This window comes from Meriones unguiculatus, chromosome 3 (assembly GCF_030254825.1).
Source record: "Meriones unguiculatus strain TT.TT164.6M chromosome 3, Bangor_MerUng_6.1, whole genome shotgun sequence".
In the NCBI taxonomy this organism is placed as follows: Eukaryota; Metazoa; Chordata; class Mammalia; order Rodentia; family Muridae; genus Meriones; species Meriones unguiculatus.
The window spans coordinates 149,942,137-149,969,113 of NC_083351.1; the positions used below are offsets into that span (position 1 = coordinate 149,942,137).

At 36.6% G+C, this 26,977-nt stretch overlaps 1 protein-coding gene across 9 annotated transcripts in view; it reads right to left on the reverse strand.

The window, feature by feature from the left end:
• The window catches only part of Clock (clock circadian regulator), an 87,269-nt gene that overhangs the window by 25,001 nt on the left and 35,291 nt on the right, over positions 1–26,977 (reverse strand). For 7 of the 9 annotated variants that reach the window (XM_060380778.1, XM_060380776.1, XM_021650886.2 and 4 more), the window contains 12 exons: positions 24,580–24,669; positions 23,945–24,004; positions 23,343–23,491; positions 20,471–20,562; positions 15,115–15,204; positions 8,394–8,514; positions 5,291–5,404; positions 5,038–5,156; positions 2,720–2,802; positions 2,396–2,502; positions 1,323–1,470; positions 741–816 (listed from right to left, as the gene is read on the reverse strand). In XM_060380778.1, the coding sequence (XP_060236761.1) occupies positions 741–816; positions 1,323–1,470; positions 2,396–2,502; positions 2,720–2,802; positions 5,038–5,156; positions 5,291–5,404; positions 8,394–8,514; positions 15,115–15,204; positions 20,471–20,562; positions 23,343–23,491; positions 23,945–24,004; positions 24,580–24,626 (1,206 nt within the window). In that variant the 5' untranslated portion in view covers positions 24,627–24,669. Of the gene's footprint in view, positions 1–740; positions 817–1,322; positions 1,471–2,395; positions 2,503–2,719; positions 2,803–5,037; positions 5,157–5,290; positions 5,405–8,393; positions 8,515–15,114; positions 15,205–20,470; positions 20,563–23,342; positions 23,492–23,944; positions 24,005–24,579; positions 24,670–26,977 lie in introns of those variants that run through there. The other 2 variants (XM_060380780.1, XM_021650926.2) reach the window with 2 other exon arrangements.

Below are 26,977 nucleotides of genomic sequence, written 5' to 3' on the forward strand. Positions count from 1 at the left end.
CCGCTTTTCAGCCTCCAGAACCTTCCACCCACCTTCAAAGTCAATAATAAACAACTTACTATGTATTTTTTACCTTAGCTCTAAATATTTCTTCACCCACCTGCTCTAAATGCCGGGCCTTACCAACTTCCTTATAGGTTCAATCAGAAGTGGGAGTTTTCTGTCTTAAGATTCTGAGACCTTAACTCCACAGATGAAGACGTCTTCCTGCTAGCACTGACATACCTTCCCTGCCTGTATTCCTTAAGCTCAAGATGTGGAGCTCACATTCTGTGTCACATGGTTTCTTGTGGGGATGTATCTTGTGGTCTTGGGTGCCTTCTCAGGAAGTACCTGAATGACACTCTAACTTCTGGTTCAGTATTCTCCCATAATGAGTAATCCCAAATCACCTCTGTTCAAACCCAACACCATGAACTCTCTTACTTGGTGTCCTCCCTTCAAAATCTTCTACTCGTCTTCAACCACTAATGCTTGGTCATACCTCACAATTACCTCAATTCAAGCACCCTCATTTTTGACCCAAACCTGCCATATTACCTACTCATACCCATCAGTATACTAATTCCAGTAATCTTTCACTTAATTAAGTTTTAAGTAGCAAGATCTTCAATTCCTTTTTAGAAGCAAATGAGATTTTAAAATAGTAAACTCAAAAGAAAAATTTTAAAGGATAATGGAACCCCTCGTACAAGTTCTTAGGAAGCTGGGTATTTAAAAAGCGACTGTAGGAAACATACTTTGTCAGCAGCCGTCTCAGGAAGAGACTCTTCAATGCCGAGTTCTCGCCGTCTTTCAGCCCTAACTTCTGCATAACTACAAAAGAAAAGATTGAAATTTTAATGTTTGGCCATTTATTTAAAATACCACAGACCTGTAACCAATTGGTGTCTGTTATATATCTCATTGACCATCTGTAATTCTGTACAATTTTCTTTCAGCTAAACAAACCTAATACTTATCTGCAGTGTAGTGCCTAAATGCAATCTGTACGCTTTAGGTATCGACAAATGATCTGTAGGAGCAAAGCATGTAAAACAAGAGTAACTAAACGAAGGAAGGGTGATTGGCACAGCTACTCTTGTTTTTGCTTTCCATGAAGGACACGGGCACCTGAACACTGGTACAACTTTTGCTATATCGCACACTATTCAAGCCAGGCCTTACATACCCATGCACTATGTCATATTTCTACCTATTAAGTTAAGCTTAATAGTAAAAAATATTAAGTATTAAAACTGGAAAAGGATCACTACTAAATCACATACAAAATTATAATTAGCTGTTATTATACCTTACAAATTTTCTAAAGGAATTATTACCTTACTACAGTGTGAGTACAAACAATGAACTCTGGCCTTGAATTCCACTGATGGTAAGTGATATAATAATGAGTCTGAAGCCAAATCCACTGCTGTCCTTTGGTCAGGAACCTATAATAACATGATTTGCCTTTTCCATATTGCATTACTAAAAAGAAAAGAAACAAGTATTTTTTTTCTTTGATCAATACTTAGTTATGAAAAACCTGGATTTTTTTTAAAAGCAAAAGTTGTCATTTACATTTAATTCTTTATATTATTATTTTCTAGCTTTCAGAAATGTGTCAACTATAAAGATGGTTTTTCAGAACCATCTAAGGTCCCCAAAATAACCAGAACTTCCAGATTCCAACTTACAGTCAGTTATTGCTGATCTTATAAATTTTCATTCACAATGAATTCCCCATACTGAAAGATTCATCCTGTTAACTTGTTCTTGCCTAGATATATAACTTAGGAAACAGCAGTTAACAATCATACTATTTTCCCCCAAATACTGTCACATATGATATGTCTGAGGCATTTAATTTTAAAGCTTTAATTAAACAAAAATCAGAATAACATCATTTGAAGTAATTTTCTTTTTGTGAGTGCGTGCAAGCGTGTGTGTGTGTGTGTGTCTGTGTGTTTTGAGACAGGTTTTTTTCTCAGTGTAGTCCTGGCTGTCCTGGACTCTTAGACCAGGCTGGTCTTAAACTCAGAGCGACCCGTCTGCCTCTGCCTCCCTGAGTACTAGAATTAAAGGCATGCTATAGCATACCCAGCTATTTGAAATAAAATGTTAAGCAGAGTTTCCCAAACTAGTCCAAATGTTAGGTTCTAAAGTATTTTAACAGACGTTAAGCAAAAATTGGGTTTCGTGATTAAACTGATTTGGGAAACTTCCTTTACTTCTTTAATATACTATAAGATTTTCCTTTGCACATAAGAACAAGGTCAACAGTATAAACTTGTTCCTTCTGTATACATTTATAAAAATAGTTCTAAATCTTTTCTGTCCCTTATTAATAAAACAGAATGTCTACTTGTACGTTTTAAAATAGTTCTCAATAGAAACATTAAGATCTACTTACAATGCTCATGACATTTTGCCAGATTTTCTAGGTCATCCACATGATAGTAATCATAGCCTGATGTTCCCAAAACTTCAAATGGCAAATAGCCTATTATTGGTGGTGCCCTAAATTACATAATAATAAAAAAATCAGTATTACAACTTTTCCACAAGTGACACTACAGCCAGAAATTAATTTGGGGAGTGGGTTTTATTTTTATTCAAAAATGGACAACGAATTTCAAAATCCTGATTAGATAGTTTATTCCTGAAGTCCATAAATGTCCAGAATTACATGGGTATCACCTTTCTCTGTGTGTGTGTAATTTAAAGGTGATGTTACCTGTGATCTAGAAACAGAAACTTCCATTCTAAACTGTGTCTAGATGTAAACTCTTCATTGGGTTCTTCAACAGTACACATTTCCTACAAAGAAATTAACAAGCATAATTTAGAAGTAATTTTCTGTTTTAGAAAAATACTAAATACTGTTAACACAAGTCATTATTAAATAACTTTCATCTAGACAAATTTTAATACATTTAAAACACAAGTTTAAAATACTTAGTTTAGCATTTTACTAATATTAAACACAAGTGTGACCAGCTGGAGATACAAAGTGTTAGTCTAGAGTTTGCAAAGTCCTAGGTTTGATCCCCAACAATTCTTATAAACATCTGAGACAACAACAGATAAAAAACATCAACTCACAGATGCCACCCTCAGGTCAGATATTACAGCATTCTCACTCACTCACATACCTAAGATCCCACTTCTAAATCTGAATCTTTCTTCTGATTGTCACTTCTCATTTTTGTGTTTGAAAATGGCCCCAGACAGGCCAAACTGCCTTACTTTTCATACATAGCTTACAACTTCTCATCATTTCTTTACAGTGGCAACACACTATTCCATAATCAAAATGGCCAAACTATACATTTTTTAATATAGATTTGTTCTTATTTATGTGTACATATGAGCATCTCTCTGAGTATATGTCACATCTGTGCCTATCGAGGCCAGATGAGAGTGCTGCATGCCCTGGAGCTGCAGTTTACAGCACACCATACATGAATTTGGAGAACCAAACTGTTCTTCTTTGTAGTTCTTTGTAAGAGCCATCTCTCTAACTCCCAAATATTTCAATTTTGCCTTCTAGGTATTTTAAAATACATTCCATTTCACCTTTAGTGACCCTCATTGATTCACGTCACTGCAACAGCATCTCACCAGTCTTCCCACCCTTCAATTTGTCTTCTATTCGGAGGTCAGCCATTACCATTACCTTAGTAATGGTATAACTTTCCTGTTTAAACTTCTTCTATGGTTCTTCATGCTGCACTATCTTCATGGAGAAAAACCACATACACACAAATGTCATGCCCGGCCTCTGCTTACTTTTTTAACTCAAGTTCTGACTATTCCGCTCCTCACATACATTAAACCTAGCCTCTGCTGTACAAAGCAATGAACGACAGTCTTCCTCTCCATCCTTACATGATCTTCTGTAACAGTTAAAAGCTGGGGCTTTGAAAGAACAATTACAATCAGGCCCCACGTACTAGATGAGACTCTGGCAAGTGACTTCCCTAAGCCTCAGCTTCCTTCCACATAAAATATTATGATGGCACCTATCTCACAGTGTAAGAATGAGGTGAGATAAAGCATGCAACTGTCCTCCGATTTCCTAGAAGCACACAGTGCAGAGCAAGACTAGCTGAAGACGTTCTGCTAACTCAATACTTTGTCTTCTACTATAGCAAATCACCCAAACTGTAAATGGCACCCTGGCTTCTTTCCTACTCCGAGGACTGAAGCAGTTACACGTTTCTACTTCCCTACTAGTCATCTGCTTATGGGTGCAAGAAATTAAAATACAGAACTTAAATTTCAAAGAGCATGGGTTGGAGAGATGAAGTAGCAGTTAAGAACACTGGCTGCTCTCCCAGGACTTTGGTTCAATTTTTAGCACTTACATGGTAACTCACAACTGCATACCAGTATGTAACTCCAGTTTCAGGACATCAAGTGCCCTTTTCTGGCCTCCCAAGCTACTTGGCACCAGGCATGCATGTGGTACACAAACATATATGCAGACAAAACACCACATACATTTAAAATAATTAATTTTAAAAAATGAAATAGCAAATTATATCCAGTAAAGTCACATTCTTTTTTTTTTTTCTTTTTTTAAATTTACTTATTTATTTATTTATTTTTTAATGCAGTTTATTCAGGAACATTGAACAATCCTCGGACCCCAGGGAAAGCCAGCCCACAGCTTAAATAGCCTCTGGGTAGCCAACCCAGGCATGCCACGGGGGCGTAAAGTCACATTCTTAAAAAAAAAAATCACCCAGTTTTTTTTTTTTTTTACTTTCTTCTTTAAGGATGATAGTGAACTCTACACACTAAACTCTATACAAAAGCAGGGACATGGTACTATGCTACCATGGGATACTTGCAAAGAATACATTTAAAAAAGTTACATATTTAATGAGTGCTTATATCCTTCACTATGGTAAACACAAAGTTCAGGCATATTTAATAACTTCAATGTTGACAGAAGTTTCAATCTTCTGAAGACAACAAAAATCTTTTAAGAACAATTCTCATATCATGAACTGGAATGCACTAGAGCAATTAAAATCAGAAACATACCTTGATGAACTGAGGTGTAGCTAGCCTGACAGTAGCTACAAAACAAACTCTATCTTCATAAGAAGGCCTATGTGTGCGTTGTATAGTTCCTTCAAAACCATTGTGTGCTGAAGTTGATACTGAAAAGGCAATGAAACATGTATCAGCGGTTAATCCAGTAACACATAGTCATTCCTGATATTTAAACATCTAAGAACTTGAAAAAGTAAAAAGCCAGTTAAAATACATTACAAAAGAAGCATTTTTAACTTACCACTGTTTAAAGATTTAAAATTTCCTATAAATCTCACATATTCATAAGTGGATGGCTCCTTTGGGTCTATTGTTCCTCGAAGCATGTGACAACAGAATTCTAACTGATTTTTTGCTGAAATAAATGATAAGAAGTTGGGTTAAGTTCACAGTCATTTTCTCCGACACAAGTGTCACTTTCTTCAGTCCACAGCAGTAGAGCAGGAGAGGACTGCAGGCAGCAGAGATAGTCTCTCCATTTTCTCCTGTCCTGCTTTTCACTCTCATTTCACAAAAGCATTCTGTCCTCCCTTTAAAGCCAATGCCTCCCTTTCTTTTCTGTTACTGTTGCTTTTTGGCAGGTCTCTTCCAGTAACACAGTCTAGAATTTTCATTCCCTCACTTCATGCTCCCAAGTGTTAACACTGCAGGCTTACTGTTTCTATCTCTACCTTGAAGAGTTTTTCTCATCTTCTTTAGGACCAGGGCCTTGCCACTTGGTAATCATCCCTTTAGCAACTGCAAATTTTCTTTGGTTCCTTATTTCCTACCATTTTAAATCTGATCAGGTCTTTCTTATTTCAACAAAGGGGTTTTCATGCTAATCCTTCTATGAAACCAGAGAACTCACTCCATATTAAATGCACTCTAGTTTCTGTGTAGATATTTCCCTAACTTCCGCACACCTCAAAAAACAATGATTCTCCCAAATATTACTGACATTCATATCATCAACTTCAAGTGGTTTTTCTCATTACTTCTAGCTAGTCTTAAAACTTGTTCTTCCTCATTTCCAGGATGAACTTGTCTTCCTACATTATTGTATTCTGCTAACTTCTGACCAGCACCAGATACTTTGACAAAGATTTTTTGAACTTGAACTTTTAAAACCTTTTCTACACTCACTGATCTCGGGAGGCTCCTTAATCCCTATATTTTTCTCACCATCTCTACATTTTATGTATGACAGTTTCATATCATGAGTGTAATGCCCTCTTCTTTTGCTCACTACATCACACTTACGCTTTTCTGAATGTGTCTTTATCACCTAACTCAACAGGTTCAAATTCTAATCATCATTATCTTTTCAAAACCTTCTTTGATTTAGTCATATTGGATCTACCAAACTATCAATCATGTTCTTTTTTTCTCCATCCTTGCTTTTATTGTTAATTATACATTTCCCCTTTTGTCCCTAATATGACCCTTTTCAAAATTCTCTACCTTGATTTTTTTCCTTTCCAACTGCAAAACCAAATGGCCTTCACTGATTCTGTACTGTGTAAAAAATAAAAATTAAACAGCATAGGATGAAAAATAGGTCCTTTATAATCTTGCCTCAGCTCCTATACAAATATCCCATCATCTATACCAACTCATCATTGTTGCAGCTAAAAGAGCCTACTAACTATTCTAGGAAAGTAGCTTGTATTTTAATTCACTGACTCTCTCTTCCTGGGGAGGAATGCTGTGTACCAGCTCTTTTAGAGGCCATCAGCAAGCCACTGCACTAAGACTTCTCTGATGTTGAAAGCAGGAGGTCTATCTTCTGAGCAGAAGCTTTATATGCAGTTTTCTGAGTAATTCTGCTCTTCTGAAGGTCCCTGAAACCAGCTCCTTGCTCCTTGTCCTGTTGGCACCTTCAAGTGCCAAGTTACTACTTCTCTTTTCTCTATACATTTGCCTCAACTAACACCATTTGTTCTGTGACTTCAAATACTGCTTAACACCATGTAATTGATTTCTGTATTTAGTCCAGCCCAAATTTTTCTTCTAACTACCATATTACAATGGTCCAAGGACCAGCGTAATGCAAATCTGTCTACAAACAATTATATACAGGCTCCAAGTAAGTTTCCAATTCTAACTTCTTCTAAAAGACCAACATGGATATATATATCACATTTATATACATAAGTACATACATCTTTAGTTCTTAATATTATTGAATCTGAAGACACAAATCCACAGAATCTTTTAAGTTGATTAATAACACTATTACCAAATAAAATAAAATTTAAACCTAATAAAAACTGATTAAAGAAAATATCTAATAGCTATGGTCACATAAACACAATGATGTACTACTAAATTGTGACACACACACAGTTCTTCTGTTTGTATGTTTGTTTCACGTGCATTCCAGGCAAGCACTTCACCAGCGAGTTCCACCTCAGATCGACAATGCTTACTTTTACTCAGGGCGACTGTGATGGTTTGCACAGGCACTGTCCGCACTATGTTAGTGCTCCTGTGGGAGGGGCTAGAAACCGCAGGAGGAGAGCAGCCTGGAGGAAGCAGGCCACAGCAGGTATGTCCCTAAGCTCTTCCTGCCTGCCTTTTCTCTACTTTCCCAGCTGTTATGCTGTGCACATCCGTGTCCCACCAAGTCCACCCCAGCATGTTAGACTTCTCTAAACAATGAACCAAAATAAATATATCCCCCGTCACAGTCTAGTATGTAAGAGCCTGTATGACAGAATCTAGCACACCAAGAGAGACGGTAGTGAGAGTTCCAGACAACCTACAGAAACGCCTCACTTGCAAAGATTATTTCATTAAATAGAGTAAGATTTCAATTAAAAATTTAAAACATATGGCCAATTTCCTTTTTATACACTACCATTTTGTGGCATAATTGTAATCAGTTACAACAAACACATGAGACTTCACTGTACACTAGGATAGACCCAGTATAGTACCTTCTTTTTTTTTAAAGGAAAATATTTTATTATTATTATTTTTTTACACTTTATTATAATACCTTCTTTAAAAAGATTTATTTATATATTTAAGTGCTCTATCTGCATGTACACCTACACACCAGAAGAGGGCATCAGATCATATTAGAGACGCTTGTGAGCCATGTGGTTGCTGGGAATTGAACTCAGAACCTCTGGAAGAGCAGAGGTTTGCTCTCTTAATTGCTTAGCCATCTCTCCAGCCCCACTCTGGTATCCTTTAGTTGTGCATATACATCAACATTTTAAAAGCACAGAAAAGAGTTCATGAAGCAGTGCTACTTTAATTTGGTTAAGCATGTCATGGTTTTCATAAATTTACAGAGCTAAAGGATCATGCTGCCAAGCAAAAACCTGGGTTTCTGCTGAGTAGGACCTACTTACATTTTAAGTACTCAGGGGTTAGCGAATCACTTTCCAGCAGATGAGTAGAGAGTATCTTATAAACCTCTGAATGTTCTCCCTCTGGGATAAAATTAAATATACTTTGATCCACAAGATCAGACTGAAAAATAAAAAGTTTAAAAATTATATAACAGCCCTTTGAGAAGCATTTATCTCTAACACATCTAACAGCTATTAAGTAACAGAAGTGCATATGATTAATCTTCATTACCTATAAAAACCAATAATGTCAAGCTACACACTCCATATTTAAAAAATAATATTGAGAAGGCTAACATGCTAGAGTCATTAGATCCATGACTGATGTGATACTGAAAGCCAGATAAATTATTCAAAAACCTTAGTTTCATCAAAGTTAAACATTGTAAAAAATAATGGAACTGAGAAATTTAAGAAAATGATTGGCTCTAAGACATAGCTTTGTAATTTATTCAAACACCTGTCAAATGGTGATTTTATACAAGAATACACAGAAACAGCGACAAGCTAAATGAAAAGGAAATCTGACACTATTATCATTCATTTTTATTTCATCTTTTCTGACATTTATTCTTTATCACATTGCCAAAAGCCTTGCCTAAAATGGACAGCATTTATAAGACATTCTAATTCTTGCTTGCTTAATATATGGCTTTAGTCATTATCCAATAATCAAGAGCAGTCTGAAAGATGTCAGGAAACTAACAGGTGAGGGCTGTGGACTCAAAGATGACTATGATAGCTCCTATCCTTAAGTACGAATGACAATGAAACCTCTGCAACTTCATCTTTCCTACTGAGTCCAGCCCATCCTACTGGGTTTCTCACCTCCCAAACTGTTCTAACTAATTCTAGATAGGATATTGATAGCTGAAGGGCCTATGGGAAGATGAAGTTGTGATAGCAAAGCAGTTGTACTTTCATTTTGTTTACATTTTATACACCTATAAAAACTGTATCTACAAAAGGGAGTCATATGAAAGGGGAGGAGGTCCTTCCCTATTAGTGGACTTGGAAAGGGGCAGGGAGGAGATGAGGGAGGGAGGGTGGGATTGGGAGGGAATGAGGGATATAGCTGGGATACAGAATTAACAAAATGTAACTAATGAGAAAAATAAAATTATGGAAAAAAAACTGTATATGAATAGCTTCACTGCTTGAAACAATAGTAAGAAAAAAAGCAAATGATGGGTGAAAAAGTGATTTCCCGCTCCCCATATATGTACATGATTTCTTCTGGCTTTTCTCTAGTGATCAGTGTTCTCTACTCCATGAAACGCAATAGCCTTGGCAAACGCCAAATCTCTATCTCACACTTTACAAAGACCATTTCAAATTATTCCCTTCGAGAAAGCATGCCTATTAGTTATTATTTAAAGAAACATGAGGCTGGGTCGACCAATCTTCTCTACAAGAGGTTTATTAAGTGGGTATGGAGGGAAGGGGGAAACAGGACATGGTGGGGAGAGAGAAAGAAAGGGAAAGGGGGCGCCTCAAGAGAGAGAGGGAAAGAAAGAGGAGAGTAATAAAGAGCGAGCAAGAGTGAGAAAGAGAGAGAGAAAGCAAGAGGAGAGTAAGAGAAAGAGAGAAAGAGTAAGAGGAGAGTAAGAGAGAGACCATGTGTTGGGGTTGGCCCTTTAAGGGGCAAGGTAACCACGCCTTCCAGGTGTGGCCACCTGGCTGGTGACACATGATGACATTTTAAGTTGCTGGGTAACCCAGGAGCAGGCTGTGTTCCAAAATACTAACAATGCCTGGTACTAGAACCCTAGCCAAGCACTCCTAGATAGTGAGGGATGGATCTTACAGGAGAATCTACTACAGCCACTTTACTAGACTAGCACAATTCCTAACTGCATCCTAAACCTCATCCTTATATATACAGAAGTGTGGCTCTTACCCCTGACCAAAAAAGTGGCTCTTTGCAGCAGTAGAGACCATGCCATTATAGAAGACAACTGTCAAATGCAGAGAACATTTCATTGTGGTGAGCCCAACACCAATGGACACATCTACAACACAACTCCTGTACCTAAAGACTCAGGAACCATCTCAGAAGAGGTGGCTGAAAAACTGTAAAAGCCAGAGTCTGCTGTGAAATTGTATCGCCTAGAAATGACAAGAAAGCTACATCAATGACACTTCAACATTATGGCTGCCTAAAGAAGACCTGTACTGACAACACTAATAGACATACTATTATGAAAGAGGGAAATCCCACAGAAGCACACCTCTAAAACTGAACTATAAGCTACTAACTATAAGCTACTACTAGTTCTCACTAACTATAAGAAAGTGAGAACTAGTCTGTGGCAGGGATGAGCCCAATAACTGGTTCTCAATACCAAATGGTTAGTCCTAAAATCATATACACACAAGAATAAAGTGACTTAGCAAGATGTATTCATATATGTATATGTATGTACAGGTGTGTAACAATAATAATCAAAGAAAAAGAAGTCATCAATTTGAAATGGAGTAACTGGGAACATGAGAGGGACTAAAGGGAGAAATGATGTATTTATCTTTTAAATACTTTTTTTTTTAATTTAAAAAAAAAAATCACTTCCTTCAAAACAGTATACCATTAACAGCCAAAACCACAAATTCCTTTAGAATGTATGGCTCAGCCTGGTGTGGTAGCACAGACATGTAATCCCAGAACTCAGGGAGATAGAGGCAGGCAGATCTCTGTGAGTTCAAGGACAGCCTGGTCTACAAAGCAAGCCAGGACAGCCAAGGCTACACAGAGAAACCCGGCCAAAAAAAAAAAAAAAAAAAAAGAGGACGATTGTGCCCAAAATGGTATTTGTTCTTTTAATGTCTATGTCTTGTTGCTCCATAATGAACAAAAAGGTCCTATCTTTTATATTTTTATCTTCTAACCCTGCCAACAAAGGTACATTAAACTCTGTGCCTTACATACAAAAGTCGTAAGTACTGAAAATAATTTGGCACCAAGGAGTCATTTGATAATAGCATAAGGGGTAACCACATCCGTATTTTAATGAGGAATTCTTCTGGAAGACTGAAAAGCATTAGTGCTAAAAGAATGGTGGCAATTTCAGGCATGTATAACAAAATGCTAGAAAACTGTTTTTCACTGAAAAACTATAAAAATTTAAGCACTGAACAGAATGCACAAAGTAGTCTTGATAAAAAAAAATGAATTTGAAAGGACTAAAATATTAAGAATCAGTTTTCTGTTTATTCTTAACCAACAGCCTTTTCTGCACCATGATTCCACTTATTTAACCTTGTTTCTCTCTCTAAGCTCACCAGCTGTTTCCTATTCAGGGAGAACATAAATGAAGTACCAAGAGTATAATCACATGCAGAGCTTCCCCACTGCTTCAGACACCGTGTTAAACTTTCCATTTACCACTGCTCTTCATATTCCATTAGTCACTGCACTTAAAGTTGTCATACATTTTTTGACATAAAAAGTACCTGTACTATGTCCACTAAGTTACCAAGTAAAGAAAAGAAAATAGGATTTTCTCTGGATTTTCTTTTTTACTCCCTTAATTATTTTCATGAGAAAGAGATACCTGCTGCCTTTCTCTATAAATCTAAAAATGATTCTAAACTATAAAACTCAAAAATAAACAGGAAGAAACAAGACAGGAACCTACCACAGAGGGCCTCTGAAAGACTCTATCCAGCAGTGTATCAAAGCAGATACTGACACTCTTAACCAAACTTTGGGCAGAGTGCAGGGAATCCTATGAAAGAAGGGGGAGAAAAGGGGACCTGGAGAGGACAGGAGCTTCACAAGAGCAACAGAACCAAAAAATCTGGGCCCAGGGGTCTGAGACTGATACTCCAACCAATGACCATGCATGGATATAACCTAGAACCCCTGCTCAGATATAGCCCATGGCAGCTCAGTATCCAAGTAGGTACCCTAGTAAGGGGAACAGGGATTGTCTCTGACATGAACTCATTGGCTGGCTCTTTGACCACCTCCCCGTGAGGGGGCAACAGCCTTACCAGGCCACAGAGGAAGACAATGCAGCCACTCCTGATGAGACCTACTAGACTAGGATCAGAACGAAGGAAAAGAAGACCTCCCCTATCAGTGGACTTGGAGAATGGGAGGAGATGAGTAAAGGAGGGTAGGATTGGGAGGGGAGGAGGGAGGGGACTACAGCTGGGAAACAAAGTGAATAAACTGTAATTAATATAAAAAATAAATTAATTAAAAAACTTACATTGTTTAAAAAAACACATAGGGAGTTGGAAAGTGAGGTTTATATTGAGAGATTATTAAAAATCAAATGCTTGTTTACAATTAGACCTGTCAGGATGTCCATTTCAAAATGCAATTAAATTATTCCACACAATAGACACAACAGCAATGGATGAGAGACAGCACTGGCTGTTCTTCTAGAGGACCCAGGTTCAATTCCCAGTACCCACATGGCAGCTCACAACTATCTCTAACTCCAGTTCCAGGGGATCGGATGCCCTCTTCTCAAATTAAAAAATTATTATTTAGGTTCTACTTATTTTTTATTTGGTGGGGATATGTGTAGGCCTAAGTGTATGCATGAGCACCGTGTGTGTGTGCACTACCAGATCCCCTGGAACTGTGCGCTCCCTGGTGTGAATGCTGGGACACCTGGGTCCTCTGCAAGAACAGCAAGTGCTCTTAATTCTCTCAAGGCCCTTGGAAACATTTCAAAAGGAGTCATTAAGACGGCCAACTACTTAATTCATTTTTATTCACTCAATAAATAATTATGAGTGGTTCTGAAATAACAGCCAATATTCTTATGAACAAAGAGATAAAAATTCCTGGCTTTAGCATTGTACAACTATGCTAACTGTGAAACAGCAACAACAACAAAACATCAAAATAATGTGGCTAAAAGCACAGTAACTATACTCATTTTCAATTAATCATATCTTAATCTTATAAAAGCATTAATTCCTTGGATTTTCTTGTTCTTCCATTACACTGCATTTTACTGCTGTTATTTTTGAAGAGCTGGGGAGGAAACACAGGTCTATGCACATGCTAGGCAAATGCTCTACCAATTAAACTACCTCCCAAGCTCCCGGCATCCCTCTTCCCTGCTCTCCAGGTTTTCTTATTATGAAAATACTTTTAAAGGGGTTACCCAGAATATACACTTGATCTTCTCTCTGTACATGCCAATTTACTTATATGTTACTGCAGTGTCATGCTTTACTCTCTAATTATTCTTTAAGACTGGGGCTTTATTTGAACTTTTCAGAAGAAGAAAACCCTGGCAAAGTCAGTAAAGTCAAGCTACTTCTAGAAACTCATACAGAGGGCTAGAGAGATGGCTCAGCAGTTAAGAGCACTTACTGCTGCTCTTCCAGAGTCAGGACCTGAGTTCAGTTCCCAGTACCCACATCAGGCAGCTCACAAGCACTTGTAGCTCTGGCTCCCGGGATCCGACACCCTCTTCTGCCTCTGGGGGAACCCACAGGCAAATGGCATATAAGCACAAAGACACACATACATATCGATAAAAATTAGTAATAATAAAAAAATAAATGAGTACAAAGTTTACTGTCTGGCTTTCAGTAAAAAGTTGCCCTGTAGAGTCTAGCATTTTTAAGTGCAGAGTCCATTCTCAATATCTTTTATAAAGATATTGAGCAGCACAGAAACCAGAGGGAAGAAAAATTCTTTTAACCTCGAGTTTAACACAAAATGAATGTTCAATAAATACAGGTTGAATAAAAAAGCAAACACACAATTAAGGTATTTACCATGTCAATCAAAATTATTCAATGTACTTCTAATTTTTTTTTTTTCAATTTCTAAGGAAGCAGGAAAAATCTCACTGAGTGAAACCCCAATAAACGTGTGTTCTGACACTGATGTGACCTGTAGAGGAATCCAGGAGCAACTGGGCCATGGGGATTGGGCAAATCTGTCATTCTCATAGGCCACGCTCAAGAGCAATGGCAAAGCTTTCCTCTGGTGTGTATTTATAAAGGATTGGTCCATGTGTACAAAGACTAGCAACTTCAGTTTCCTTCTCCTAAATGTTTACTACCTGAGACTGACTGCTCTCTCTACTAAGAGATGAAACAAGCCTAGCTAACCTCCCCTCTTGTATTTTACCCAAGGTTCCGAGTCATGAAACAATAGCAGAACCCTACATGATCTCATATTCACTGCACATTTGTGTCTCTTCATTCTTCAGTCCCACACTACTCCTTCTAACAAATACTAAATATCACTGAGCTACATCAGCCCAGTGCACCTTTTGATGATGTTTTAAAATGTTATGACCATTATTACATTCCTAGTCCAACTCATACTACACACAGTTCTGCATCTACTCTCTTTAGCCTTTTAAGTCACTCTTTTGAGAAAATCATGAGTTCTCCTAATAACAAAGAGTATATCAGGAGAATTTTGGTTAGAAAGGGTTTTTTTGTTTTGTTTTTTGTGTTGTTTGTTTGATGCACTGTTCTTTTCATCAGGCTAAAAGGAATACACTGCAAAGTTAGCACTAGGATGCAAAGAGAAGAAAAACTGAGGTTAAAGTACTAGGTACTATGGATGAAGGTTAGCATGGTTTGAGACAACAGCAATGCTAATACAAAGACACACCTGGGGTTTGCATCCCACCCTTCAACCAATGTTCGTATCCCTCTAATGTCTACTTCCTAGTGATCTGTAATATTTAATATAGACAGTAAGTAATAGACATTATAGAATTTTCATACTTACTGGTAAATGTTCAAGTAATGAAGTTACACTCTCAGATACATATATAATACTTCCATCTGTCATGATCGCTAAAAAAAAACCATCAAGAGCCTGAAATTAAACATAATGGTCAGTTAAGGGAAAAGAAAAAAGTACTTTTCTGGATAGAAACAAGATACATGACAAAGAACTTATTGTGAGACCATTTAGAGTACAAATGGCTGCTATTTTGCTTTCAGTATTTTAATAGGGTAGTTTCTGTGCATCTTTAGGTGTTTCACTCTGGCTAGCCACTGGAAGCTGGTTTCTAAAGGTAAGCATCAATGCTCTTCACAGCTGCACACACGCAGTGTAGGGCGCACTCTGCACAGCTTACCTGGAGGAGCTCACATCTGATCACGTACACACAGAGAAGTGTAAGCTTGACGTTTAGAGCTATAAGGAAGAAACGGAATGAAGGGAGAAGACGAAATCAAGCTGGGGCTGAATCATGGAAAGCCCAAACTCTTGGCAAAGGTATCTTTATTCTGTACATAAAAGGAAGCCAACAGAAAGTTTTGTTTAAGGGGGCCCTGTTCCAATACTAGTAGTGGGAGAAATACATAAAACAGAGAATTGAGTAAAGAAAACCTGCCTTGGGATAATCAGGAAATTAGTGATATTGAATGAAATTAGTAGCAATAAGAAAAGAAGACTGACTGAGTGTTAAGAAATACAAACATCTTCAGGAGAGAGGTTAGAGAAAAATATAGGAGACTCAATGTGTTTCATTTGTCAACTACAGGCACAGCAGTGGCAGCTGAAGAGCTGAAACCTTCAATAAAGAAACAGGCCAAAGATAAAGCTTGGAAGAATCACTGAAATATGAACATGAAGAGAAAGGAAAGAGCCGGAGAAACAACAAAGGCAGAAATTGGAACAGAGCTTGACAAGGAAAAGGAATGGTACAGTGACATCAGACAGGACAAGCAACAAGAAAATGGGAAAATTTACTGATTTTTTTCAGTGATGTCAACAGGAAGGTAAGCCAGTTACAATGAATTTAGAACATGTGGACAATAAAAGACTATCTTAACTCCTTCATAAACCTGACAAAGTAATGGAGGAAGACAATTACTTTTAAAGGGTTCATGTACCAAAGGAACACAATGAAACCAAAAACTAAAGCAAAGATGACAAGTATGTATGTAGGCTGAAGGAGAGAAAGATTAAGTGGGGAAGTTGAAAGCATTTTCTTTAAATAGCTCTCTCAAAGGGTCACCACCTCTGGTAAGAGCTGTGTATGTATGTCTCAGTCATCCCTGTGTCTGGGCACAGAATACACTTGGTGCAAGTGAAAAGAATGACACAAATTATGGGAATGGACATGAAAGCAGCCACTCCAATCGGGGTTTTCTTTTTGTTATTTTAGTGTTTGGGGTGGGGGATGGGGGGTGGGGGGTGTGTCTTGAAACACCTTCCATCTCTCAGACTGGCCTGGAACTCGGGTGAGCTACCATGCTCAGCTCCAATTTATTCCTATTATAGCTGTCTTCATTGCCAGGAAATGAATTCAGGGCTTCACAAATGCTAGGCAAGTGACCTATCACAAAGTTATATTCCCAGTCTCTAACTGTTGAATGTACAGTAAAAGGTATCTTTCCCTACTCTTCTCTCCTATTAGGGGAGAAATCTGGGACCAAGAGAAAAAGATTTTAAATAGTTGCTTATTTTCTAGAACAATTCAAATCGATCTATTTTTAGATAACTGGGGTTTCGAAATCTATAATTTAAGCCAACTCTGCCAGTATCAACCCCATTATAGTTTAATCAGTACTTATTTGATTGCTACTAAGAACAGTCAAATTGGTGTAAAGAAAAAAACCTATGCTTTGTAACAATAAGAAAAGACTGTCCACTTTGAAAACAAATGATTTTTCACTATGATGATGTGTACTTGCTGTTACTACACTGCTAGGAACCATGGGCCATCTTTCTTCTCTGAAAAGAATGAAGTGAAATGAAAACTCTTTAGTAATTTAGCCCCTCTTCTAGAGGAAAAACCTGCTCCTTTCTTTTGCAGAGGAAAGCATCAACCAAGTCAGGAAAATGTTTTCAGTAGAGGAATAGATTTCCTTGAGAAGGACGGTTAGAGAAACTTGGCAGAGAATATCCCTGTGTCATGATGGCCAACTGTGAATTAGCCCTGCCTTCTTACTGTCTGGATAAAGAAAAGCTGTTCCTTACTTTGAACACCCAGGCTTTCTTCTTGGAAACAGTGATTATTTAGTCTGTGGAAGATTAGAATGTCAGTTCTTGGGAAGGGGATATAAGTTCCTTGTGGATCTTTAGCAAAGACGAGGCTAACAGAGTGTGAGGCCTTGTCTTATAGACTGTAAGAAAGACTATGAGCTGCCAAGGGGAAAGACTTATATAACCAGAAATGAGTTTAATAAGATGACTGTTGTCCTGCTGTGCCCTACTCCCAGTCCTCCAGGCAACAGCAATCAGAGGAGAGGGCACAGTTGCACTGGAAGAATGGAAGCAACACAAGTAACTATGAAGATCTAGGCTCTAGGTATGACATGAGACAGCTTTTAAAGGTAAGCAAGCTACTACTCTGGGCGTAGTCAGTAATGAATAAGTTGGTCTAAGCTTCTGTACCAACAATGTTAACGTATTGAGATAAAGCCTACATCAGAAACTCAGCTGAAAATGGGCAGGGTCTGCCTACCTATCTACAGTCTAATCAACATGATTAGAAAAACATTATAGTCTTGCCAGTCAGCATCTGACTTTACCCAAACAAAATCAGAGTATTTTATGAACAAATTCAGTTTTAAGTTATGGTTACAATTTTCATATTCAATCAAAAAACTGCAAAGACTTGAAGCATGTAAAATCACATCTGGATTAAGGATATAAAATATACATCTATATATAGGTATGTGTGTGTGTGTGTGTGTGTATACACACATATATATCTTGGCCTATTACTGTTAAAAATACATTTACTCAGTAAATACAAAAACTTTAAAATATTTGTGCTATGAGGACAGCTCAATGGGTACAAGCTGCTGGCAGGCCCGGAAGCTTGAGTTCAGTCTTCAGAACCCACATGGTGGAAGGAGGAAACCCAACACCCACAAGTTGTCCTCTGCCCACCACACATGTGCTGGGCCAAGAATTTGTATAGACAAACAAACAAACAAACAGAAAGATAAATGTAATAAAAAATTTAAAATATTCTTTATAAATTAAAAGCAAATACAACATTGTTCAGGTCTGTGAACCTAAAATATGAGGACAATCATAAAAAAGTTAACTTATATTTTCAAGTTTTTAATATATTTTCTGTTTTTAACTTGTTATAATATCACCAGAATTTTTGGTTTATCTTTCTTTGGTATTTATCTGTGTATGTATGTAGTACACACACCTGGGCAATTAATATAAAGGCTTCCTAGTATGAAGAAAAAAAAAAAACTAAAGGTAACAGCTTTCTATTTAGCCTATTAGTAGAACAGGAGCATGAAGATTATTAATAAAATAAATATTTTTAATCTGCAAGAAACTTTTCATGCCAGTAAACAAAGGTAAGTAGTTTATAATAAACACAGAAAATATTATTAAATGAACAATTGTACTGGGATTATAAAAATAAAGATGAATGAATTTTCTTTCTTGTTATAGAGGCTGGCTTGTGTATATCCTTTTACAAACATTTAAAGAGATACTGTGTACAATGTCAATCTTCCTTTGAAGAGGAAAACAACTAATAAAACTAAGGCTGTTCCTTGAGCCAGCTGTGCACTAACTTAATGAGTTGCCCGTTTCTGAAACAGAGCACGTAATGGTGGCTACGGCACAGTACCCTTACAACACAGCCTAGGAGGACCACCATCTAAGCTATGTGCCATGGGCAAGCTTCCTGAAAACTCTGCCCTGGATTTCCTTTTCTCGAACACCTTCTTAAAGCAGTTATGGGAATTCAATGAGTTAGCAGGAGAAAAGTATCTATCCTTCAGTTTTAAAAGTATAGGCTTAAATGCTTACATTCTACCTAGACTCTAACAAATTTTAATAAACAATTTCTAATTAATACACAGCTAGAATTCACTAATTGTTACACCCTGAAGTATAAATAAACAGAAAGCCCTCTTCTTACGAAACTGTTTCACCTAGCTTCAGACCCTACTAAGTATAAAAGCCATTTGAGATACAGCCATTATATACACATATACAGATACATTCTTCACCTAACAATTTTATTTCTTACATCTACTCATATCTCCACATGCTGCCCAGGCTACCCATAGACCCCTGGCCCAGCCCAATCACTCTGCCTTACCCTTTTGAGTACTGGATTGATATGTTTATGATTTTTCTTATCACTGTTACCTACAAAGTAAAGCACCTGTTTGCTATTGTTGCTTTTTGTAAAACCTGATGCTGAATTCTGACTAGTTTCTGTGCAGAAATGGTAACTACAGTATTCTATCCAGGAAAAGATAAAAAAGTAGAAAAGTGTAACTAATTGGTAGGAAAGTTCTAAAATTTTTATGCATTGTATATTTGACTGGGAGACGTCATAGTCTACATTCAAGCAAAAACTATTCTGAATTAGTCTTAAAAGCAATTCTGTAATAGAACATTGCTCACTTCCTTTCAAAAGTTTCTACTTAGAGAATAATTTCAATACATATTTTCATTTCAAAACTATATCATTTATTACCATTTGTATTCATCTTAGGCAGCTGTCCAGTAGGATGCTGCTAGACTAAATGCTTTGTCCTATAAAATTATGCTGAAACATACCTTTCTATGTTCCTGTATTGCGGGAAGTGGCTAGGTGGTGATTAGGTTACAAAGACCTCAAGATGTAATTAGTGTCCCCACAGGGGTCCTTGAGAGCTCCTGTACAGCATGTCTGCTATGCTATGACACGGAAGACCATCAATGAACTAGACTGACGAGCTCTCACGGTACACCAAGCCAACTGGGGCATCCTTGCTGGGCTGCCTGCCTCTAGGACTATGGAAATTTTCTGTTGTTTGTGAGTCTACAATTCACGTTATCATGACACAGCAGCTGATAACAGTGTTTGATGTGATAGAATGTAGTGGGCGGTCTCAGGCTAAAGACTTAGTAACTATGTTTCTGAATTATACAAAAGTACCTCAAAATTTCAAATAACAAAAATAGGGAAACTTGGTATTACTCTACTACATGGCATTATCTGCTTGCAATACTTGATCAATACACTGATCAACTAATTTATACACAGATTACATTACACTAAATTAAGACTTATTAATAATACTGCTAAAACTAAACTAAAATTAGTAACTTAAAATTTTAGAAAAATAAAACTTTCAAAAATTAAATCTGGACATACCTCTAACATTAATTGTGTAAACTCTTCATTACTAAGGAATGTAGGTTTCCAGTCCTGTCGAATTTCACTAGCATCTGATTGTGCAGTGATTTCTGTAAACAGATTAACACATTAGTGGCATATTCTAACCACTAGGAGATACAAAACCCTACAAGGCGCCTTTTCTTCCTACTCAATGATAAGAAACAGGCAGAGTTATTGTCTACTTAACAGGAGGCCACGTTCTGAAAATGTGAAATGTTGTCTTCTAGTACTTGGTCTGGATAATTTAAAAACAATTTTTTTGAAGTTTTTAAGGGGGGACAAATTAAGGCTTTGATACACTCTATGGTGACAGGCCTAAGTCTGCTTCTCGCTTGACATCATTAGACAATAAAAACAAGCAGATTACAAGATTATTCCAAACATTTTGAAGAAACTTTTTACCTTGCCTTTTCCTCGCTTGTGTATCTAAAGCACAGATAAAAAGTCAGCTCAAAGGAAAAGTGCCAATGGGGTCAGCAGGTCTGTTTTCAACAAAAAAGGACCCATTTTGGGCAGGGCAAAAGATTCCTCCTAATCTTGGCTGCTTTATATTCATTAATCCAGGAGACTAAACTAAGATTTGGGGCAGAAACATGAAAAGTATCACGTGCAAAGTGACTTTGTTCAGTGTCTTCTTTCTTAACGTTCCTGACGATATGGTGCTTGCCAAAGCCTCCAAAGTCTCTGGCATGGCATAAACATTTTAACACATTAGAATTTCATTTTGCTAGAGTGAATAGATTTAGTTATAAGAATGTTTTCACAAATAATAAAATCTCAACTATTTGTTCAACAAATACTATCACTTTTCTTTTTAAACCAGGGTCTTACTATGTATCTCAGACTGACTTCAAACTTATGATCCTCCTGCCTCAGTTTCCAAGTGCTAGGATTATAGATGAGCACCACCACGCCTCAACACTGTTTTTTCCATTTAAAATGTAGACATATAACAACAACCAGACAACTTAAAGATCAATGTGACAGGCTGTACTCTATCTTACTTTATAGTGAAAAGAATGGATTATACTATTTTAACATTTTTGCTACCAAATAGTTAAATGTATATTTACATACTGAAATTGGCATATTATAACATACTAAAACAGGTAACTAAAAATTATAGTTAATAATTCTGTGAGATATAGACATGCTCTTCAAATTACTGCTATCAATTACATACAAAATTATATATACAAATTCATTCAGATTTGGTTAATATAGGTCTACCTTAGATGAATAAACACTTTAAAAATTTCTCTGGAGTTAACACAAATTTCATTTCTGTGAGAATTATACACCCAACTATGGAGGCAAAACCTAGTTAATGCCAAAATTAACTATTGTTAATTGTTCTATTGTCAGATGGTGGAAATGTAAGCATTTCACTTTATTTCATTCAACAATCATTTACTGAGCTCCTACACTATTTTAAAGAACTGATTTCACTGAGTGTGCCATGTAAACAAAAGGAGCTCAATACAGTGAGGATACTATTTACAGAGAGGCTCAATGTAAGTGACTGACATATTTACAAAAGAATCAGTAGAAGAGAATGTGGGATGTATGATATGATGCTAACATAAATGAAAACATTACAAAAGTATTTTCATGTTTGAGTCCTGGGAATCTAATCAAACGGTATAAAAATGGAAAAAGCCAGTTTAGGAGGAACTGGCTTGACAAAATGAATACCATTTTGGAGGAACTGAGTTTGGAGACATGGAAAGTGGTATCTACAAGTTAACTAGAAATACAAGGATGAAAATTTTGCATCTGAAAACAAAGATTCATTAGTAGCTTAATACAGATGCACAGCCACTACAATTATACAAAGAGTTATCCACAGGAAAGAGGGTTGAGAAAGTAAGAACACAAGGATAAACCTTCAGAAACATCCCATTTTCAGAGCAGAGAAGGGAAGAGGAGAGAGTGACAGACAGGAAGGGGAAGTGGCAGCAGAACATGGAAGCCACAGGAGAAGAAAATCAGTAGCAGGCAGATCAAGACCACCAGTTCTAAGTCTACAGAGTAAAGAAGAAGAAAAGGCTCCTGCTGTACTGGGGATGGGTGGGTAATGTCAGTAATGAAAGTAATGGCACACAAACCAGTCTAGCAGTGCATTACAAGGAGTGGTAAGGAAAAAGGAAACAGAGGCAGCAGTTAGCATCTGTCTTCCCAAAAACTGCATGTTACTTCATCTGAAAAGAAAGCATACATCCTTCTCTACTTCTTAGAATTTAGTATCTAGCCTACTTAAATACCAAATTCTTTAAAAGTTTCTTTTCATGACTGATTTAGCCAAGATAATTGTTTTCTATTAACAAATATTTTTAGGTGTGTTTATTTCCTAGACATACACTGAAATGACCTTTTAAAGTAGCCTAGAACCCTACGTGCCAGATTCACAAACACGCCTATAGCCTTTAACACAAACATGCTCAGTTACATTCACATCTTCCTGCTTTTGCACGTAGTATCTCCTTTGTGTAAAATACTGTCTCACTTACTTAAACTAAAAGACTCAGTTAGAAAAATAACCTATTTGTACACCTTTAAACATTATTTCTTTTATGATAAAAGATCAGTAAAAAATGTGCTTGCAAACATAAAAGTTTACAAACACTACTTTTTTTGTATTTTAATTATGTTTCCAAATCTGTCTCCCCTGGCTTAAGCTGAAAGCTAAGAAAGTTGTTCTAACTTTATTAGGACCTAGAATACAGAATCCACTAAATGTTTGTTGAATGAAAGAATGAACACACTAGGAATCCTTTTGTATTTTTATCTTAAACATCATACAACTCATGTTTTAAGGGGATGCCTCTTTCAGAAGTCAGTATTTTACCTTTATGTTTGCGTAAAAAGTCAATGCTCTTCTGCAGAACAGTGGACTTGTCCATCTTCCTCGCGTTACCAGGGAGCATAGAGCCCAGCTCCTTAATGAGAACATTGAACTGATCTCTGCGCTTCTTTTCTGACTTGTTTCTAGACACTCTATGAAAAAGAAATTAAATGTGTAGTTTTTAAACAATCCATTTAATTACACAAATAGTTTCATACAGTGCTCAATTTGGACACAACATAATTTATTTATGCTTACTTTTCAAAAGGTCTGGAAAAAATCTGTAACCTGCATACTGACCATCTAAGCTTTTCTCCTCTGTTACTGTTTCTAATACATGTAGGTATTATACATTTATTTACTATTCTCTTATTTTAATATTTCTATTATTTACTTATTGATATAAATAGCTGTGTATGTCTGTATATGTGTATGTGCCTGAGACTAGGGACATCCCCTGGAGCTGCAGTTACAAGAAGTTGTAAGTTGCCTGATGTGGGTGCTGGGTATTGAAATCATGTACTCTACATGAACAATACATGTTCTTAACTACTGAGCCATCTCTCCAGCCCTAATTTTACTGTTTTCTATTTCACAGCAACTACCTTTTTGCTTTGTCCTTGTCATCTTCTTCCACCAATCCATCAAAAATACTACTGTCATCTCTACAAGAGAAAACAAAGTAAAAAACTGAGTAAGAAGAGCACAATAAGCACTGCCATCAGTAAAGCAACAGGAGAGCCTGTTCAGATTCACTTGTTTCTTAGTGATCAAAGAAATACAGGCTCAGGAACCATAAGCTTATTTTCTAATAAGGTTTAATTAGACTTAATTATATTTTAAGTTTTTCATACCTGAATTTTTTTGTTCTTGTTTGTTTGTTGTTTGTTTGTTTTTTGAGACACAGTTTTTCTGTGTGGCCTTGGTTGTTCCCAATGCACTTTATAGACTAGGCTGGCTTTGAACTCACAGTGATCCGCCTGTCTCTGCCTACCTGAGTGCTAGAATTAAAGGTGTGCACCACCGTACCCAGCTTCACACAAATTTTAAGGGCAGTTATACTCAGCAATATGTATAGATCAGGCTAAACAAGAATTTATTTAATTTAAATATCTTATTTCAAAATTTTCATAACTACTGAAAATCTACCTAAAGCCAGGTCGAAATTATGTCACTGTATTAAACTACCCACTTGAAATTATGTTAATCATTATTCTAATAGTAAATTTTAAAAACATACCTGTCAACAATTGAGCTCATTTTACTACAGCTTACGGTAAACAGCATAACACATTATGTTTTCTTCTTGTGGTAGACATTTGTACTTCTCCTTGGGAGAAGGAAAATAAGAAATGGTTATTAGTTTTCTAAAACACTTTTACAAAGTTATCTTGAGAATACTATAGGTTATTTAGCAGACTTCAAATGAAGCTGGTGCATTATTTTCAAGCAAATATCTTTGGATGGGGAATATTTTAGGCATTTTTCTAACAATAATATAGAAAATTTCAAATTCATGTATTTCTATAAAGTAATAAACTGTCATTTTTAATATTCGGCATATACTTTTGACTATATAACTACAAACTGACCACAAGAATACCATCTAATAAATATTTGCTAACACTCTATTTTCTGCTAAACAGCATGGTAGTCCTATCTATATGGATGAGAAGCTGAGATCTATAGGCAAAAATCTGATTTTCTTGATAAATAGCACTTACTAAAGTTAAATCAAGATCAAAGAACCAATTTAAATAGTCCCCTTAAGAAAACAAAAGCAGTCACTAAAAATCTCCCAACCGAAAAAACCCCAGGATGAGATGGTTTTAGTGCTGAATTTTATCAGCCTTTCAAAGAAGAGCTAATACCAATACTCCTCAAATTATTCTACAAAATAGAGACAGGAGGAACATTGCCAAGAGTGGCCAGTCACCCTGATACCTAAAACACACAAAAACTCAACAAAGAGAAAGAATTTCAGACCAATCTCCGTTATGAACATTGATGCAAAAATACTCAATAAATTACTAACAAACCAAATCCAAGAACACATCAAAAACACCATCCATCATGATCAAGCAGGCTTCATCCCTGGGATGCAGGGATGGTTCAACATATAAAAAAACATCAACGATCAACGTAATCCACCATATAATCAAAGCAAGAAAATAAAACCACATGATCATCTCATTAGATGCTGAAAAAGCCCTTGACAAAATCCAACACCCCTTTATGATAAAAGTCTTAGTATCAGGAATATAAGGCACATACCTAAATACAATAAAGGCAATGTACAGCAAGCCAATAGCCAACAGTAAATTAAATGGAGAGAAACTTAAAGCAATTCCACTAAAATCAGGGACAGGAGATACAGCTGCCCACTCTGTATTTATTCAATATAATACTTGAAGTTCTAGCTAGAGCACAAAGACAACTAAAGGAAATCAAAGGGATTCAAATTGGAAAGGAAAAAGTCAAAATATCATTATTTACATAAGTGATCCTAAAAATTCTACTGGGGACCTCCTACAGCTGATAAATGAACACCTTCAGCAAAGAAGCTGGATACAAAATTAACTCAAAAAATCCATAGCCCTCCTGTATACAAATGGTAAACTGGCTGAGAAAGAGATTAGGGAAACAAATCCCTTTACAATAGCCACAAGCAATATAAAATAGCTCGGTCTAACTCTAACCAAGCAAGTGGAAAATCTGTATGAGAACTTCAAGTCTCTGAAGAAAGAAACTGAAGATATCAGAAGATGGAAGATCTTCCCATGCTCATGGATTGGTAGAGTTAACATAATAAAAATGGCCATCCTACGAAAAGCAATCTACAGATTCAATGCAATTTCCATCAAAATTCCAACACACTTCTTTACAGACCTTGAAAGAACGATACTCAACTTCATATGAAAGAACAACAACAACAACAAAATTACAGGATATCTAAAACAATAATGTACAATAAAAGAACTTTTAGAGGTATCACCACCCTGATTTCAAGCTGTACTACATAGCAATAGTAATAAAAACCTCATGGAATTTGCATAAAAACAGACAGATTAATCAATGGAATCAAATTGAAGACCCAGAATTAAACCCACATACCATGGACACTTGATTTTTGACAAAGAATCCAAAGTATACAATGGAAACAAGAAAGCATAGTCAACAAATGGTGCTGGTCTAATCGAATGTCTGCATGTAGAAGAATCCAAATATCCCTATCACTCTGTACAAAACTCAAGCCCAAGTGGATCAAATACCTCAACATAAAAACAGACGTATTAAAGCTGAAAGAAGAGAAAGTGGAGGGATAACCTTGAATGTGTTGGCACAGGAGACAACTTCCTGAACAGAATACCAACAGCTCAAGCACTAAGATCAACAATTAATAAATGAGACCTCATGAAACTGAAAAGCTTCTGTAAGGTGAAAGATATCTTCGAAAGGACAAAATGACAGCCTACTAAATGGGAAACACTCTTCACCAACCTTACATCCGATAAAGGGCTGCTATCTAAAATATTACCCAGCTATTAACTTAAGAAACTAGACATCAACAAACCAAGCAACCCAATTTAAAAATGGGTACAGAAAAGGAAATAAAGTAGACATCTGAATTAGATGAA